General features: G+C 45.3%; 1 protein-coding gene across 16 annotated transcripts in view; it reads right to left on the reverse strand.

Moving 5' to 3' along the window:
* The window catches only part of KAT6A (lysine acetyltransferase 6A), a 107,643-nt gene extending 102,456 nt beyond the window's left edge, over window positions 1-5,187 (reverse strand). For 12 of the 16 annotated variants that reach the window (XM_085004292.1, XM_085004291.1, XM_085004285.1 and 9 more), the window contains exons 1-2: window positions 5,101-5,187; window positions 1,732-2,648 (exon numbers count right to left, since the gene is read on the reverse strand). In XM_085004292.1, coding sequence (XP_084860418.1) covers window positions 1,732-2,331 — 600 coding nt within the window. In that variant the 5' untranslated portion in view covers window positions 2,332-2,648; window positions 5,101-5,187. Of the gene's footprint in view, window positions 1-1,731; window positions 2,649-2,889; window positions 3,018-5,100 lie in introns of all 16 variants that reach the window. The other 4 variants (XM_085004290.1, XM_085004288.1, XM_085004282.1 and 1 more) reach the window with 1 other exon arrangement.
* Between the last annotated feature and the right edge of the window lie 14,943 nt (window positions 5,188-20,130).

The raw sequence follows: 20,130 nt of genomic DNA on the forward strand, positions 1-20,130 counted from the left end.
GCATGGCTAATATTTTTAAATACTAAAATATTGGGAGCTCCCATTGTGGCTCAACAGGTTAAGAACCCAACTAGAATCCATGAGGATTCGGGTTCAATTCCTGGCCTCATTCAGAGAGATAAGGATCCAGTGCAAGGCTGCAGATGTAGCTGAGATCTATCATTGCTGTGGCGTAGGCTGGCAGCTGCAGCTCCAACTGGACTCCTAGCCTGGGAACTTCCCTATACTGCCAGTGCGGCCCTTAAATAAATAAATATTAAATTCAAGTAAGGGAAATTATAATAAATACAAGCAACCAAGTATTCCAACAAGAATTTATAATATTCAATTCACAGAATTCATTCTAAACTATAAATTATTTCCTATTTCCATGCAGTGAACCAGTAGATCATTTGATAACAGTTGTTGAAATCAATCATTATATTTAATTTCAGCCATATGTGATCAAGAAACAGTTCTTACTTGTACAGATAAGAACTCTTATAGCACTAAACTGCAAAATAATGTATTTCAGTTACCTGTCCACCTTGAATTTTTAATACTACACCCTTAATAAATGGTCCAATAACACAGAACCATTTTATGAATGGATTGTCCATCAATTCATGACTCCATTAGAATCATTTCAAGGGTAACGGCAGTAAGATAATGCTTCTATTTCAAAGTTCACAGGGAAAATTTAACCCTAAAATACTTCTCTAAAAACTTTATCCAAAAAGAAAAAGAAAAAAACCTTAATTTTCAATTGCTATTTAAACAAAAATCTCCTGGTGGGTTATTAGCTGCAATGAATTTAAGTCAAATCTCAAATATTTTAAAGTTCATTCAATGTTAACTTTACAATCTTAACACCCTAGAAGTAGCCTCCATAATCTTAAGCAAAACGAAGACTATTTTATGGGTGGACACTAAGATGTGCAACAACTTGAAGTATTACTACTCTCCACAGAACTACAATTTGGAGCATCTGAAATAAATTCACAGCTGACACCAAGTCAATGTAAAAAGGAGCTACTAACAAAACTCTCCTCATCCACAAATGTCTATGTAAGGGCCAGAAGTGACTGTTAAGACAGCATACTTCCAGCTGTACAAAATAACAGCAAAAAAAACACAATACAGTACGGTACATTTGTGTGTCAAGACTCCCAACTCCCCAGAATTTTACAGGATACTGTACTCCTGACTCATAGCAGTTACTACACCTGTCATAAATAATAACACTCAAGACTTCACCATATGCAAATATAATATGCGACAAAAAGACTGCAAACAGCAGAAATAAGGACTGCTAAATCTGCTTAGCCACTTCTATGGTCAGGAGAATTAGTCTCATTCCTGTCTAATAATCTACAACAAAACGGAAAAAATAAAGAAGACAGGTTCTCAGAGCCTCCAGCATTTGGCTGCTCATCAACTTCAGCAGTAAGGTAGAATAAGAACTTTTATGAACAGTTTTAAAGTTGTATGCTACTTTTTAATTCTAGTCCAAATATGTTCCTCTAGATCAATACACTTTGAGTCTTAGGCATCAAATACTCAAAGTATCAGAACAATTAGCATCTATTGCACTCTCACACCTAGGACTCACCAATAAAAAAACAGGAGTTAACCATTCCACAAAAGTTCCCAAACACCAAATGGAACTTCTATTTCACTTCCTAGAAATGTGGCTTCATAATATGCCATTACCATGAGCTCTGTGAACACTGATGCATATGCCATTCTTACCTTATCCTTTTCATGTGGAAGGAGTGACACTGGAGGTAAAGAGGAAAGAGACTCACAACTCTCTTTCCCATCCACACTGGTTGCTTTAGTGTTGAGCCGATAAAGGGGTCCATCTTTAAGGAGTCTGCCGTGGCCAACGGCACGTTTAATAGCCAATCGTAACTGCTGGTGAAAGCCAGAGGCAGCACCGCCTCCAAATGATGCAGACACATCCTTCTGACCTTTCAAAAAACGTTCGATGCTTTTCAAAGTTGAGCCATCGGACTCCGCCAAGCCCTCAACTGCCCGCTTGATCAGTTTATTCCAGTCTACGTTTTGTTTATTATCCAATTTTCCATGGTTTCGAGGTTTAGGAAGTGCTATTCGCCCAGGATTATCAGGATCTTTATAGGAATTGAGTCCTTTATTTGAGACTTTCAAAATTGTTCCATCTTTGACACTCAACTCCAATTGTTCTAAAACAGTTTTACGATCCAAGCCATGGGATGAAGACACTGCATTGCATATCCTTTCTTCTGAAGGACGCTGTTTTTGCTTCTTCACTTTTTTGATGGCCTCCAAAATCCACTCCGTATACAGCGGGTTAGCGAGTTTTACCATGGTGAAGGATTCTGTATATCCATAGAGTCGTTATCCCTTATCCTGATGCTGAGCAAGTTTTACACCATGGAAAACAACATTCCCGAAGGCTGGGAACCAGTTAACCATAGCATACAAGTTTTCTGGCCTGAGTCCTTCCTCCTTTCACAAAATAGACTGCCTTCCCACTTTCACTTCAGAAACCAAAACAATCTGTTATTTGTAATGTCTTCAAACTTCCCAACAAATTTCTCAATAGCACCACACATGGGTTTCTTCATAAAGTTGTAAGAACTCAAGAATATCTCATTCCCAGCAGAAAACTGTGCATCTTATGCCTGAAAGACAATTACAACAAAAAATTATAAATAAGCTAAAACTCAAAGAAACACCCCAGTCTTCAAAGCACTCAAATAGCAAGTGTTCACTAAGCACCTGTAGGAGTTTCAACATGTCTCTATCAACATTCCAAAACAATCATGTATGGAAACCACTGGGATAACAAAGAAAAGAAAAAGAAGATGAATAACTAGGATACAATAAGGAATGTACTATGGATGACCTTAGGCTACAACTAACCAGAGGGGTTGCGGTTACTCTGCACTCCACATCTCTGCTCACCAGGCAATGAACTGAAACTCTTCCTTGACATCTTTCCCCCAGAAACTAGTCCGCACTTCAACAAGTATTCTTTAGTAGAAAGAATCCTGCAATGAAAGTAAGAGTGCATCTTTCATCTTGCAAAATTCTAGATATTCAGATTTGGATGAAAATAGTCCATAAGATAGGCAGAAAAACCAAGAAGGAAAATTTAATTATTTCATAAATTAAAAGAAACAAGTACAATTAATGCAAACCAAGTTCGTATTTTATGTACAATATCACTTTAAACATTCCCAATGAAAACAGTGAAAATGGTCAAGTGTAAAAGTGTTTAAAGAATTTCAAAATAATCCAACTTCATTCAAACTTTAAGAATTACATGCTGATAGCTTCTCCAAGTAACATTCAATATGCTGGAGTCCAACAACTGTCAAAACGTTCATAACCAATCTACAGATAAACTAGAAATGAGAAAGGCCCAGAATCACTGGGTTCAAATGCACAAACCGCATATCAAATATACAGTACAGAAAAAAAAAAAAATGTATTGCCGGTCTGGAGTCTAAAGAGTAGAGCTCATAAAGATTCAGGATTGCTGTCCTGGAAGGAACATTAATGAATAAAACAGAAACACAAGTACACATACGTTGCCTCTTCAGGATCAAAGTCAATATTCTCTCAGACAAAACAATCTGGCAGAGGCCAATCTTTTTAAAATCATCGAAATAATGAATGCTGACTCTAATACCGCCTTTGCTTCCAAAAACAGATTTAACTTGACCTAAACGTTTTTGAGAACTTCTCTTATTGTGAGGAGCATTTACATTATAACATAAACAATGCTAGAAAAATGGCTCCCGGAGCAATTACTCTTAAGAGTGACATCAAAATCAAAAGGAAAACTAACAGATACGAGGAAACTGATAGTACTATCAACTCTGATAAGAAAGAAAAGGCCGAGGTAAACATTCAAACCCGAGCCCAGACTTTTTTAAATTAACTGACTGAAAAGAAGCCCCCTGAGAACACTAGGCTTCATTTTGGTGAGAGTTTCGAGAGGTCAGAAATCATAGTATTACTCCTCCAAAAAAGTTCATTATGGAGACAGTAACGCTGAACTAAATGAGCAGCTTCGGCCGAGTTGAAGAAGCAGGGCCCGTCCTAACTGATGAAGCTCACAGGCAAGAGAATGAATGACAGTCACTCATTGTCTCTCCGGCCGGGCTCCGAACGCATCTCCAGGTCTGCAAAAGTAAAGCGCCTGCAGACTTGAACTTTAACTCTCGGAAAGTACACCGGCGGCTGAAGAGAAAGCTCAACTCGCTTCCGACAGTCCTGGCCCGGCCTCCATCCCCCACCCCCAAACACGGATTCGCGCTCTCTTTTTAAAGAGCGAGAAACTTTACAAACTTGAAGCGGCACCAGCCCGCGGCTCGCCAACCGGGAGCTGGCGGCTCCCAGCAGAAGGGAACAGAACCCGAGGAGTAAGTTAACAATGAAATCACGTGAAAGAGTTAGAGCGGCACCTCTGCGCTCCCAGCTCCTCCGAAGCCTCGGCCGCACAGAGGCCGGGTCCCGGGCGGCGGCGCGCGGGCGGGCCCGGCAGGTCCGCGCTGACAGCCGCCCGCCGTCCGCCCCCGGCGCTGGGGCTGACAGCCGGGCAGACACACCGCCGCACGTGCGCCCTCGGCACCACAACACGGCCGCCTGTCACCTCCGCGCCGCGCGGCCGCCCGGGCCGAGAGCGAGCGCCGGGAGCGCGGGCGGTGGGGAGGCGCGGGCCGGGCGGCGGGCGGGCGGCCGGCGCAGGGGCCGGGCCGGTGGGCGCGCCCCGAGGGAAAGCCGGACGCCGCACGGCCCGCCCGAGGCTCCGCGGCCTGGGCGGCCGCCGCCGCCCCCTCCCGCTGCCGGCTCCCAGCTCCCCGGCTCGGCTCGCGGAGGCGGCGGGCGCCGCGCGGGCCGCGGGGCGGGGGACCCGGGAGCCGGGCGCCGGGCGCCGGCCGGGCGCGAGGGGGCGGCCGCGGCGCCCCAGCCCGAGGCCTGGCGCAGAGCAGCGGGAGGCGGCACAGGCCGCGGCGGGGCCTGCAGCGGCCACCGGCCCCGCGAGGCGGCGGGGCGAGCCCCGGAGCGGCTCGGCCTCGGGCTCGACGCCCGGGGGCGGCCGGGGGCGGCCCCTCGGCTACTTACCGGGGGCGGAGAGCGCCGGGTTCCCGGGGCCCCGGGCCGGACCGCGGAGATGCCCCAAACTGACACGGCCGCCATCTTGGAGACAGTGAGCTCCGGCCGGGGGGAGGGGAGGCGAGGCGGCGGAACAGCCGCGGGGGGAGGGGAAACGTCGCGAGGGAACGGCTGCCTGGGGGAGGGCGCGGGAACAGCCCGGGAGGGAGGCGAGGGGGAGGGGGAGGGAGGGGCCGCACGGGAGGGGGGCGGCCGAGGAGCGGGAAGATCTGGGCCGAGAGCCGGGAAGGGCCGGAGGGCGGGGCGGGGCAGAAGGGAAGAGCCAGCCTGGCCGGTCACGTGGGGCCGGTACAAAAGGCCAAAGCCAAAGTGGGAGGAGGACTGGAGGGGCTGGAGGCCTGCGGCCGGGGGCTCCAGCTCGCCCTCGTTGCGAGGTTCGGCCGGGCGGATACCCGGGCGAAGAAGCTGCTGTCTCCCCATTACACAGCTGGGGAAGCTGAGGGCAGCGCCCGGGTGGGGAGGCTTCAGTGCGGCGCGGAAATCCGGTAGGATCTGAACTCTGATGGCGCCCGTGTTTACAGCCACCGAGCCTCCCTCCGCAGCGCGATGTCCGCGCCCCGCTCCCCCCGCGCCTCCCGGAGCCTGAGGTCTGGAGCTGGGCGGAGGGCGGGGAAGGGCCGCCTGCCCTCACCGTTCCTTCCCGTCTCCTTCTCCCCACACGCCTCAGCCCTTTGCAGGAGAAAGAGCAGGTGCGATGAGAGGGGAGAAGGACAGAAAGTTGGACACCTTACGGGGCCCTCTCATCAGAATGACCTCATTCCCACTCGGAGAGACTTGTTGGACTTTTTGTTGAGCCATTTTTGTGAAGAACCACGTAGGCTCGGGACTGAGACTCGCAAAAGGTCACACAGCTGTTGGGTGGCACACATCTGAGTTTGGAGCCTCGAAGTGTCTCATTCCGTCGCCTGTCTTCTGCTGCTGCCCTTCGCAGAATTGCTCTTGTCAGAATTTATGGCTGAACTACGAACGGGCACCTTTCATGGCCTGTCTGTCCAATACTGGCTGCATGGATGTTTCTTTGTCTTTCATTTAGTTGAAACTCCTGAGGCAGAGATTGAGTCATTTCCCTGCCTTCACTGGAAGGGCAGTAAATGACATGCAAAATGCGTGAGGACTTCGTGTGGAAGCGTTTTCCTGCCACTGGTCCTTTTTATCTGCCTTGTGCCCCCCTGCTAGACGGTCCTCCCCAGCACCTCCTCCTTTTATCTCAGCCCTAACTTTTAAAGTCCATCCCCTCACTCACTACCTTAACTTTCGTGTTTACTTCCTTTTATGAACTTCTCTAGGTCGACCGTTTGCACTCTTCGCAGGGCGCTTGTTGTGTGGCCTTTCTACACCTTTGATGAATGCATTCCCAGATATGTTCTCTTCTAGGATGCCTCTTTGCATCGCCAGTGGCACCGAGTTTGTACAAGCAGTACAGACTCCAAAAAATGTTACTGGTGGGTGAACATTATTTCAGCCCGCTAAGAAAGAGGTGGGAGTGAGGGGTTTCCTGGTGGCTGAGCGAGTTAAAGACCTGGCATTGTCACGGCTGTGTCTCAGTTTCAATCTCTGACCCAGGAACTTGCACATGCCAAGGGCACAACTAAAAAAGAGAAAGAGAGGATTTCCATCCCCAAATCAAGCCTGCCTTGTTTATGCCTCAACCTATACTTTCCTATCTCCATAGTTTTTCTCCACTGTAATCCTTAGCCTATACCATAGACTGTCTAGATCATTCAATAACATAAAAACAATATTTTTCAATTTGATGTCTTAGCAGTGGCAACGATAACAGGTGTGGTGTGATAAGATTTACTGAATCACCCTTCATCACCTACTGTCAAGCCACATTCCTACATTAGGATGGAAATTTAGGGATAGAAAAATATGAAGGATATTTTCTGTCCTAGATGGATTAGACTCGGGTAAAACGAAAAATATTTGTAAATATTTGCAATACAGCAAGAGGAGTTGGGGAAATGATCTTTTAGAAGAATAAATTAAGGTTTTTATTTCCCAGAGAGGACAAATAAAATCATATTAATAGAAAGAAAAGTTATTCACGTGACTAGCATGCGGTCTTCAGAAGAAAAATAATACAGAGATGAGTTGTGTTTGTTTTTGGATAATTCAAAAGAAAACTAGCCTGAGCCACTCCTGTGAAAAGACTAAACTGGAGTTTAATCCCACAGTGGCAAGAATTTAAAACAATTTGCAACAACAAAGCACAGTTTAGCTTTTCAAACTGCTTCCATTGAGAGTCTTTGCTTTACATTTGCATAACTTAATGACACATTCTGGCGGTCTTCTTAAAATAAAAGGTTTGCAGAAAGACAGATTAAGGTAGTGAAAGGGCAGCCTTTCTGGGCTCCAGCTTACTCAGAATTCAGCCCTGCAGGGCTAGCAGCTCAAAGTTCTTCCCCCTTCCATAGTTAGCTTTAAGAATCCCTGCCTTTTCAGTTCTATCTGTTAACTACCTTTTATGCAGAGTCCAGTCAAGCCTGAAATTGGAACGTTGCTCTATCCCTGTTTCAACAGGAAAAATTTTTAGTCCATTTACATTTAGTATAATTAATGCTGTGTTTAGATTTTTACCTGCCATCTTACTATTATTTTCTTTGCCCGTTTACTTTATATCCGTAATTCTCTTGTTTCTTGCCTTCTTTTGATTTAAGTATACCGTTTACCTCCTTTATTAGCTTATTAATTTTACACTTTTAAGAAGTCTTAGGGATTACAATAGTCTCAATTGATTTATTACACTCCATTTTAAATGATTACTTTCAACACTTCCCCCCAAGTACTAAGACTTTAGGATAGTATTGTGTCTCCACATAACCCCTTCCCCTTTTGTGTTTATTGGTTGTCTTGTATTTTAATTGTGCGTATATTTTTAAAGCACATGAGATTTTATTGGGAGGGATAAACTAGGGATTTGGGATTAGCATATGCACACTGAGGTATGTGGAATGATTGGCCAACCAGGACCTGCTATATAGGACAGAGAACTCTACCCAGTATTCTGTGATAATCTGAGTGGGAAAAGAGTCTGCGAGAGAGAATGGATTTGTGTGTATATATGACTGGGTCACTTTGCTGTACAGCAGAAATAATCACACCTTGTAAATTAACTATACTTCGATAAAACTTTTTTAAAAGATGTTATCATTGTACAGTCAATATTCATTAGATGTTCCTTTATGTTCCTCTTCCAATATGTATTTGTATGCTTATGAGTGGAATTTTTTCTCTCTGTTTGAATAATTCCTTTGTTCCAAGCAAGTCTGCTGGTAACAAGTTCTCTCCATTTTTGTTTGCCTGTAAACTTCGTTTTATCCTTCATATTTTTGCTGGGTATACCATTCTAGTTTAGCAAGTTTTTCCCAGCACTTTTTAGATGTCCTCTGGTTTCATCATTCCTTTGTTATTTCTTGGGAAAGTAATGTCTTTTTTCCTCTGGCTCCTTTTAGTTTTTGTTGTTTGTTTGGGGGGGTTAGTTTTCAACCGTTTTCCTGTTTTGTGTCTAGATATGATTATCTTTGTGTTCATCCCATTTGGGTTCATGGGTGGGATGAGTGCCACTCATATAGTTCTTTGAACTGGTAGCTTGATGTCTTTTCTCCATTTTAGATAAATCTTGATCACTATCTCTTCTTATCTTTCTTTTCCTTTTAAGACTTCAATTATGTCAGAATTTTTCATAGTTTATCATCTATATTTCCTATATTTTGCCTCTTTGTGCATGAGTCTTTATAGTTTCTATTCACTATTTAAATCTTATCTTAAATATGTTCAGTTCTTAATGTTGATCATTGTATTTCCAAGCTCTAGGATGTTCATGGGATTTTAAAAAAAGTAAATTTAGGAGTGTCCCTTGTGGATCAGTGGGCTAAGAACCCAACATAGTCTCCAAGAGAATGTGAGTATGATCCCTGGCCTTGCTGAGTGGGTTAAGGATTCTGCCTTGCTGCAAGCTTTTGTGTAGGTCACAGATGCAGCTCATATCCTGTGTTGCTATGGCTGTTGGTATAGGCCAACAAGTGCAGCTCTGATTTTGCCCTTAGCCTGAGAACTTCCATATCCCACAGGTGCAGCTGTAAGAAAAAAATTTTTTCATAAAATTTAGGAGTTCCCATTGTGGCTCAGCAGTAACAAACCTGACTAATATCCATGAGGACACGGGTTCTATCCCTGGCCCTGATCACTGGGTTGGGGATCCAGAGTTGCTGTGAGCTGCGGTCTAGGTCACAGATGCGGCTCAGATCCTGCTTTGCTGTGGCTGTGGCATAGGCTGGCAGATGCAGCTCTAATTTGACCCCTAGCCTGGGAACTTCTATATGGTGTGGATATGGCCTTAAAAAAAAATAATAAAATTTAACTCATTTGGAGAGGTATTCCATCTTTTTATTTTTCTCCACGTTTGCCAATACATTCTTGAGCATCAGTCCTAGTCCTAGCTTTTTTTTTTTTTTTTTTTGCTTTTTAGGGGCACACCTGCAGCATGTGGAAGTTCCTAGGCTAGGGATCAAACTGGAACTGCAGCTGCTGGCCTACACCACAGCCACAGCAACACCAGCATCTGAGCTGTGTCTCCGACCTTCACGGCAACACCAGATCTTTAACCCACTGAGCGAGGCCGGGGTTGAACCTGTATCCTCATGGATACTAGTCTGGCTTGTTGCTGCTGAATCACAATGGGAACTTCCAGTCCTAGGTATTTTAAATGTCTTTCTGATCATTACAATAGCTAGAGCTTCTGTGGGTCTATTTCTATTGCATTTTCTTTCCATTGGTTTTTGGTCTTGTTTGTGTGTTTGTTAACCAGCTCTTGACCTGCCTGGCAATTTTTAATAGAATGCCACATGTTAAGTATGAAAATTGTAGAGGCACTGCTTAATATTATCTTCATCCAGAGAGGGCTCCACCTGTCCTTTCCAAAGCACCTAGGAGAACTCTGCACCATAACCAATCAGAGAATAGTTTAACTTGAGGTTAGGTTTTGGCAAGACCTGGTCGACTCCTTTTTTGCTGCTGCTCCTACAGCATGGCCCTCTAGGGGTTACAATTGAGAGTCTTTGTTCCCTGGGGCCTTGACCCCAGTGGACACTGAAATCTATTTCCTCAGAACTGTGAGACTGCAAAAAAAAACTCTACTCTGCTCTCCCAGGACTTACACTTCTGTCTTGGGCATCTTCAGAATCTGACAAGTGGCTTGGCAGAGATTTAGGCTCAGTTATTCACCTTACCCTTCTCAGGAGGAATCTGGCCCCTTTGGTCTTTAAGTTTTGTCCCTCCAACCTTGCTTACCTGCCAAAATCCCCACTGGTCTCTTAGCCTCTCAGGGCATCCTTTATGGCTCTATTCCAAAACTCAGACTCTGGCCTTATGCCCAGAATTTCCCTGAGGGACAAAGGTGCTGGAGAATGTCATCCCACCTCTCCGTGTAGTCTCCCCTTTTCTGAGGTGGTGTCCTTTTAAATCCTGGCTGCCTCAGCTGCTCGCTGATGCCTTCAAATAGATGTTTAATATTGTAGCTGCATGCATAATTGTACCCTATCACACAGGGTTAGACCAGGAAAAGTTTTAAAAAGGTCTGCGCTTTCTTATGTTTAGAAAATGTGTGAACAAAGCTTTGCCAAAGAGATAGGGTCTAGGAGTTCCCGTCATGGCTCAGTGGTTAACAAATCCGACTAGGAACCATGAGGTTGTGGGTTCCATCCCTGGCCTTGCTCAGTGGGTTAAGGATCCGGTGTTGCCGTGAGCTGTGGTGTAGGTTGCAGACGCAGCTCAGATCTTGTGTTTCTGTGGCTCTGGCGCAGGCCAGCAGCTACAGCTCTGATTAGACCCCTAGCCTGGGAACCTCCATATGCCACATGAGCAGCCCAAGAAATGGCAAAAAGACCCAAAAAAAGAGAGAGAGAGAGATAGGGTCCAACACAGCCTGTGTATCAGAATCACCTGAGTCCATTTTAGTAAGTAAAGATTCCAGGATTCCACACCAAACCTACTAAATCTGAGTTTTGAGAGTGAGATAAACTTGGCTCTGTGGTTTAAAAAACTCCCCAGGTAAGACCTTCTGCTGTGACCATGACTGAGTCATGGGAACTGGATTTATTCTCCGCTCTTAAAACAACTGGAAAACTTGACAACTGGAAATTGTAACAGCTTTTGGATGCTACATTAGATAGTGTAGGACAGTGATGACTGAACCAAGAGAAGTGAACAACTTGAACAAACTAATGACCCCAGCCTACGACTTTGAGACAGATTCCAGGACTCAAGACAGAGTCCAGAAATACTGTAGAGTTGAGGAGGCAAGTATAAGATGAAGGAAACCAAGGTAGCTAGCTAGCATTTGCAAGACAGAGAACCAGAAAGGTCAAAGGGCTCATATGTAGAACCCCAGCTATTTCCAAGCGGCCCTCTTAAGTCTGTGGATACATGTTAATTTGCATATGTTGGAGAAGAAAAATCAGGGGAAAGAACCAAAAAAGTGTATACAGGAGTTTCCTGGTGGCCTAGGATTCAGCACTGTCACTGCTGTGGTTCTGGTTCAATCCCTGGCCCAAGGAATTTCCACATGCCGTGGGTGTCCCCCCACCAAAAAAAAAGTATAAATAAAACAAATCCCAGGAGTTCCTGTTGTGGCTCAGCAGTAATGAACCGAACTAGTATCCAGGAGGATGCAGGTTTGATCCCTGGCTTTGTTCAGTGGGTTAAAGTATCCAGCATTGCCTCGAGCTGTGGTGTGGGTCTCAGACGGGACTCAGATCCTGCCTTGCTGTGGCTGTGGTGTAGGCCGGCAGCTGCAGCTCCAATTTGACCCCTAGCCTGGGAACTTCCATATGCTATGGGTGTGGCCCTAAAAAGACAAAACAAAAAACAAAAACAGACAAACAAAACAAACCCACAGATTCAAGGAGTTTGATGAACACCCAGTAGACTAAACAAAATCATAACCACACAAAAGCATATTATAGTAAAATTACTGAAAACCAATGTTAAAGAGAAAAATTTAACAGTTGCCAAAGAAAAAAGACATTTTTATATATAAAACAACAAACATAAGAATTACATTAGACTTCTCATTAGAAACTATACAGGCAAGAAGAAAATGAAAAACAGAACTTTAGATTAAGAAATCTATTCAGGAGTTCCCATCGTGGCGCAAGGGTTAACGAATCTGACTAGGAACCATGAGGTTGCGGGTTCGGTCCCTGCCCTTTCTCAGTGGGTTAACGATCCGGCATTGCCGTGAGCTGTGCTGTAGGTTGCAGACGCGGCTCGGATCCCGCGTTGCTGTGGCTCTGGCGTAGGCCAGTGGCTACAGCTCCGATTGGACCCCTAGCCCGGGAACCTCCATATGCCGCGGGAGTGGCCCAAAGAAATAGCAAAAAGACAAAAAGAAAAAAAAAGAAATCTATTCAGCAAAAAATGTCTTTTGGAAATGAGGGCCAAATAACAAGTTTTTCAGACACATGAAGAAAAAGCTACAATGGTTTATCACCAGATGACCTGAACTGCCAGAAATGTTGAAAGCATTTCTTTAGTAAGAAGATGATATATCCTTTATTAGATGGAAATTTGGATTTGTAGAAAGATATTAAGAGTCCTGGAAGTGAGGATTTCCTGCTGTGGTGCAGCAGGTTAAGGATCCAGCTTTGTCTCTGCGGTGACATGGTTTCAATCCGCAGCCCAGTGTACGTTGCAGCTGCAGCTCAGATATGATCCCTGGCCCAGGAACTTCCATATGCTGCAGATGTGGCCAAAAAAGAAGAGAAAAAGTGCCGGAAGTGAGAAATGTGTAGATAAATACAATTTTTGTTGTTTTGTTTTTTTGTTTTAGGGCATATGGAACTTCCCAGTTCCCCTCATGGCTCAGCAGTTAGCAAACCTGACTAGTACCATGAGACATGGGTTCCATCCCTGGCCTTGCTAAGTGGGTTAAGGATCTGGCATTGCCATGAGCCTTGGTGTAGGTTGTCACATCCCAAGTTGCTGTGACTGTGGTATAGGCCAGGGACTTCACCTATGATTGGAGCCCTAGCCTGGGAACCTCCATATGGCAGGTGCAGCCCTGAAAAGCCAAAAAAAAAAAAAAAAAAAAAAGACAAAAAGTAGTATCGTGACTCTGGAAATGAATCTGACTAGCATCTATGAGGATGCAGGTTCAATCCCTGGCCTCGCTCAGTGGGTTAAGGATCCGGTGTTGCCATGAGCTGTAGTGAAGGTCATAGACACAGCTCAGATACTGGTGTTGCTGTGGCTGTGGTGTAGGCTGGCAGCTGCAGCTCTGATTCGACCCCTAGCCTGGGAACTTCTGTTTTTATTTTCAGGGCTGCACCTGTGGCATATGGAGCTTCCCAGGCTAGGGGTCAAATTGGAGCTATAGCCGCTGACCTACTCCACAGCCACAGCAACGCAGGATATGAACCTTGCCTGTGACCTACACCACAGCTCAGGACTGTTAGGTTTGCCGAGGGAGGAATGGGCAAGGCCAAGTTGGTAAAGCAAGAGAGAGGTATTAAGGCATCAGAGGGGCACGGGCTGAGCTCCAGATGGCACCAGCCCTGACTGTGAGGAGGGGGAGGCTTATAAAGGCTCTGTGGTGGGAATCTGTGGCTGGAGTTCATGGCGGAACTTGTGGCAGGAACGACGAAGGAGGAGGAAGGGAAGGTCAAATTTAAGTGGGGAGGGGTAGGTGGTGGAGTCCCGTGACAGAGGGCAATTAATCCTTGTAGGTGGTTAATCTATGCTCTACATTCCGAGAAAGGGTGCAGATCTTGTGCTGGGCTGTAATGTCCACAGCAGGTCTCCAAAGTGAATAATCACATTCAAGGGAGGGGGTGGGGGTCTGTCTCCATCCTTCTGGGAACCTTCCAAGGACAATGCTGGATCTTGAACCCACTGAGCAAGGCCAGGGATCAAACCTGCATCCTCATGGTTACTAGTCAGGTTCGTTATCGCCGAGCCACAATGGGAACTCTAAGTATAATTAAAAAAAAAAAAATAGGAGTTCCTGTTGTGGCTCAGTAGAAATGAATCTGACTAGCATCCATAAGGACACAAGTTCGATCCCTGGCCTCGCTCAGTGGGTTAAGGATCCAGTGTTGCCATGAGCTGTAGTGTAGGTCACAGATGTGGCTCTGGTCTGGTGTTGCTGTGGCTGTGGTGTAGGCGGAAGGCTACAGCTCCAATTGACTCCTAGCCTAGGAACCTCCATATGCAGCAGGTGCGGCTTTAAAAAAAAAAAAAAAAGACAAAATAAATAAATAAAAAGTTTTTTAAAAAATTAATCTCCTTATGAGATGATGAATTTTTTAAAGGCACATTAATAACAATGCATGTGGAGTTTAAAACCTTTATAGAGGTCAAGTGGATGATGGGGTTGTCTGGAGAAATGGGAGTAGCTATTGTAAGGTTTTATACTGCATGCTCTTTGAAGGTAGACGGTGCTAAGCTAAAGAAGTATATTATAGGAGTTCCCGCTCTGGTGCAGCGGAAACGAATCTGACTAGGAACCATGAGGTTGAGGGTTCGATCCCTGGCCTTGCTCAGTGGGTTGAGGATCCAGCATTGCCATGAGTTGTGGTATAGTTCAGACATGACTCGGATCCTGCATGGCTGTGGCTGTGGTGTAGGCCGGCAGCTGTAGCTCCGATTAGACCCCTAGCCTGGAAACCTCCATATGCCGCAGATGCTGCCATAAAGAAAAACAAAACAAACAAACAAACAAATATATATAGAAAACTCTAGGGCAACCACGAAAAGGAATAATGATAATAAATTGAGATATAGCCAGTAGGCCAATACTAGAAATAAAATGGAGTCACGAAATTACTTTAGAAGACAGGAAAGGAAGAAAAACAGAACAAAGAACAGATGAGACAAACAGAAAACTATTGCAGAATGACAGATTTAAGGAATTCCTGTTATGGGTTAAGAACACAATGAGTAACTCATGAGGACTTGAGTTCAATCCCTGGCCTTGTTCAGTGGGTTAAGGATCTGGTGTTGCCGTGAGCTGGGTGTAGGTTGCAGATATGGCTCATATCTGGCGTTGCTGTGGCTGTGGTGTAGGTCAGCAGCTGCAGCTCCAATTCAACTCCTACCCTGGGAACTTCCTAATGCTGGGGGTGTGGCAAAAAAAAAAAAAAAGACAAAAAGATGAAGTAACAAAATTCTTGCGGGGACACCCACCTGCAGCTGGGTTGGGACAGCAGCCTCAAGGGAAGAGGAGATGCCCAGCTTGGGTTCCAGAGGTGCTGATCCCTGGTGGGCAGGAGGCGTAACCTGGTGGCCCTGTGCCTCATCTTCTGGGAGGGTCTGCTCTCACCCATACTTATCACTGCACTGAAGAGATTGTTAAGTAGGGAATAAATACCCCAGTGACAAGTTGAGATCAACACCATGGAGAAAAGCAAAGTGTTCTCCCTGCACTTTGTACTACGGACCAGCATTTTCCTTTTTCGATAAGCCCTGTAAATCTTGGAGCTGGCCTGCCTGCTCCTTCTGCTTCCTAAAGTCACTTGATGGTGGCACCACTCCTGTCACCCAAGCCAGAAATCCAGGAATTGTCCCTGGTTTTTCCCTCTCTCCTATCCCCCCAAAGAACTCTATAGTTTACTTTCTAGGTAGTTCCCGCATCTTCATTCCCTAATGCCTCTGACTTTGAGCAGATAAGTAAAAGAAATTTGGAACAATCCTGGTTTTGATCAAGCCACCTCTGATACTTTTCCCTTATCAGACAAAACAACAAGAAGCAACAGCTCATGCTTGCTTCATCTCTTGCGGAGTCTGTGCTTGTGGTAATGACATGGAAGAGGTGACAGTGGCGGGTAGGGCCTAAGAACCCTAATAAACGTCTAACCCTAAAGATTTAGCTGAGACATCAGGAAAGAAAGAAAAAGGGAAGAAGAAAAGAAAGAAGGAAGGAAAGAGAAAGAAAGAGGAAAAAGAAAGAAGGAAGAAAGAAAGAGGGAGAAAGAGAAAAAGAGTGAAAGAAATAAGCCAACCAAGGAGTTCCTGTCATGTGGCTCAGTGGTTAACGAAACTGACTAGCAACCATGAGGTTGTGGGTTTGATCCCTGGTCTCTATCAGTGGGTTAAAGATCCGGCATTGCTGTGAGCTGTGGTGTAGGTTGCAGACGCAGCTCGGATCTGGCATTGCCGTGGCTCTGGTGTAGGCCAGCAGCTGTAGCTCTGATTCAGCCCCTAGCCTGGGAACCTCCATATACCGTGGGTGCGGCCCTAAAAAGACAAAAAAGAAAAAGAAATAAGCCAACCAAGGGACACCAGTCATTTTTAACTGACATATAATTTCATAGAACAATTGTGATATTTTTTAAGACAAATATTTATTAAAGTTAATATGTTTCCAAGCTTCCCGTCCCCTACTGCAGGGGCCACACAACCTGTCTAGGGCAGGATAGGTTTTCAGAGTAGGGAAAGGCCAGGTGGTTACTGTGAATACTTACTCGTAGGTGTTGAAAGCATCTCTGATGGGCCAGTTGGCCAGGGGCTCATGGGTCTGTGTCAGTCTGGCATAAAGGCGCTGGATGCGCTCAGGGTGCTCTTCCCAGGACATCACCTTCTCCACATCGCCTGCTTCGTCTAACGCTACTCATCCCGTACAAGTGAAAGTCTTCCTCCATTTAAATTTTATTTAGCAAACACTTAAATAGCATTACTCTGTGTAAGCACCATTTAACTGCTTAAAACATATTAATTATCTCAGTCTGAACAGCATCCTGGTGACATAAAGACTGTTACTCATCACTAACTTAAAGATGAAGTTAACCAACTTTCCCAAGGACACATGGCCAGGATTTGAGTCCAGACACCTGCTCTAGACCAGAGTCTGTGCTCTTGACCCTTTGCCCTACCCCCTCCATTCAGCCCATAGTAAATTCTTGGCTTTTTTGTTTATATTTTAAAATGGCAGAGTTCCCATTGTGGCTCAGTGGTAGCAAAGCCTACTAGTAACCCTGAGTATGCAGGTTCGATCCCTGGCTTCACTCAGTGGATTAAGGATCCAGTGTTGCCACGAGCTGTGATGTCGGTCACAATGTGGCTTAGATCCCATGTTGCTGTGGCTGTGGTGTAGGCTGGCAGCTGCAGCTCCAATTTGACCCCTAGCCTGGGAACTTCCATATGCCACAGGTATGGCCGTAAAAAGCAAAAAAAGAATATATGACTGAGTCACTTTGCTGTACAGCAGAAATTGGCACAACATTGTAAATCAACTATAATAAAAAACAAAAAAAGGTCTTCAGACTGCTAAATGGGCTGATTGCCTCCTGGTCTCAGAATAGCCTCTGCTCGACAACCACTGCTCTAGTTTATGGCCATTTTAGCTGAGTCAGGAGTTCAGGAAGCTGCGGCCGCATTGTTATTTCCAGGCTCCAGCCACCTTAACTGTGGTCTGCGGGTCAGCAACACTACTGAACAGTCAGCCCACCTACTGCCATCCAGACCAGCCAGCCAACGGCTTGGGTCCCTCTTGCCACTTAATTAGTTTCACATTTATTTCTATTTTATTTTTATTTTTATTTTTTTTAGGGCTGCAGATGCAGCATATAGAAGTTCCCAGGCTAGGGGTCGAATCGGAGCCCCAACTGCCAGCCTACACCACAGGCACAGCAACACCATATCCAAACCGAAGCTTCGACCTACATCACAGCACATAGCAGTGCCAGATCCTTAGCCCACTGAGCAAGGCCAGGGATCGAATCCTCATCCTCATGGATGCTAGATGGATGTGTTTCTGCTAAGCCGCAACAGGACCTCCCACATTCATTCCTTGCAGGAAGACATCTGATTGGTGGAACCCAAACCATACCAGACCCTAAGCTGCAAGGGAATCTGGGGGATGCTTGTTCATGCTTCCTGCTTTTGCAGGACAATAGGGCTCCCTAGAAGGAGGTTGAAATAAGGATGGAAGGACTGTCCACCGTATCTGCCTCAGCATGTAAACTTTTTGTTCTTGCCCAATGAACCAGGCCAAATGTGAATGTTAACCCACTTGACTGCAAGTGCTTCATAGTCATGTCATCACTGGGAAGATGAATTCTGGCACATGATATTTTATCCCTCATTTCCATAATCAGTCATCCAAACATTAACAATACCAGCCTGCAATTTCATTGTACATGTCTAAATGTACATCTTGTCTTCCTGAGAAGCTGCAAGTTCTTTACAGGTAAGACTGGGTGCTGCCCAAATGCTTGAGCCTAGTTATAGGCATATTGTGGGGGTTCAGTAAGAATTAGTACACATTTGGGAGTTCCTGTTGTGGTACAGTGGAAATGAATCCAGCTAGTATCCATGAAGAGGCAGATTTGATCCCTGGCCTCGGTCAGTGGGTTGGGGATCCCTCGTTGCCATGAGCTGTGGTGTAGGCTGCAGACTCATCTTGGATCCCGAGTTGACGTGGCTGTGGTGTAGGCTGGCAGCTGTAGCTCCAATTCGACCCCTATCCTGAGAACCTCCATATGCCACAGCTATGGCCCTAAAGAGCAAAATAAATAAATAAATAAATACATAAGAATTCATACATATTTTTTAGCTGTCCCCACGGCACATGGAAGTTCCCAGGCCAGGAATCGAACCCATGTGACAGCTGTAATCAGAGCCACAGAAGTGACAATGCTGGGTCCTAAATCCCCCAAGCCACGAGCTCGCTCGCATGTTTTTTAAAGTAAGTTTACGCTGATCATCAGAAATAGAGCAAGGAGTACTTCTAACCACTGCTGTTTAGCCAGGAACTAAGAGGCCCTTCCCTCTCTCTTAGGATAATTTCATAATCTTGTAACTTTGAAACATTAAGGAACCTTTAACATACCTATTGTTGGCATCCACTCGGAATTGAGAAATACATTGAGAGTTAAGAGCTCAAGACGTTTATTCATTTATTTATTTATTTTTACAGCAGCACCTGTGGCATATGCAAATTCCTGGGCCAGGTATTGAATCGGAGCTGCTGCTAGGCCTACACCACAGCTCACAGCAACACCAGATCCTTAACCCACTTCCAGAGGCCGGGAAATATGAACCCTTGTCCTCATGGATACTAGTCAGGTTCATTACCACTGAGCCACGACAGGAACTCCAAGGGGACGCTGCTTTTAATCATTGCTTGATGAGGAATATTTAAGAGTGAGGAGCTATTGTTTGCATAAATAAAAGTTCAGTATGTGTAAATTCCCAGGGCATTTTTCTTAGCACCCAACCCAGCAGGGGCGATCGGACACATGCATGCGCGCGCGCACACACACACACACACACACACACACACACACACACACCCCTAAATGGACTCAGGAAAACCAAGCAGGAAGAGATGGTCCCAAAAAGGTTAAAGGTTAAACTGGGATTATTTAATGTTAAAATGCTTAAGGCAATAACCTCCTTCCGTTCCAACACCTAAACAAATAAAGGACTATTGTAAAGAAAAGGAGGGGAGTTCCTGTTGTGGCGCAGAGGAAACGAATCTGACTAGTATCCATGAAGATTGGGGTTCAATCCCTGGCCTTACTCAGTGGGTCGAGGATCTCACATTGCCATGAGCTGTGGTGTAGGTCGAAGACACAGCTCGAATCCCACATTGTTGTAGTTGTGGGGTAGGCCAGCAGCTATTTCTCCAATTCAGCTCCTAGCCTGGGAACTTCCTTATGCCAAGGGTGTGGCCCAAAAAAGAAAAAAAGAAAATGCATATGTCTTGACCAAGAGACTGGATTTTTTTCTTCCGGTTTTATTGAGATACAGCTGACATACAGCAATGCGTGCTTCACATGCACAGATCATGCTCTGATTGACATACATCATGAAGGGATTATCGCAGTAGGTTTAGTGACCATCTGACATCTCACATAGATATGAAATTAAAGAAATGGAAAAAGATTTTTTTCCTGTGATGAGAATTTGAGGTTGGATTTTGACATAATTCTTCTTCGAATCTAATCACAAGTGTTTCCACGCTATCTCTTACGCAGC

Source organism: Sus scrofa, chromosome 17 (assembly GCF_054392235.1).
Source record: "Sus scrofa isolate SSC_HxYL_T2T_F1_AM1 chromosome 17, Sscrofa_HxYL_maternal_Yorkshire_Landrace_v2.0, whole genome shotgun sequence".
NCBI classification, from domain to species: Eukaryota; Metazoa; Chordata; class Mammalia; order Artiodactyla; family Suidae; genus Sus; species Sus scrofa.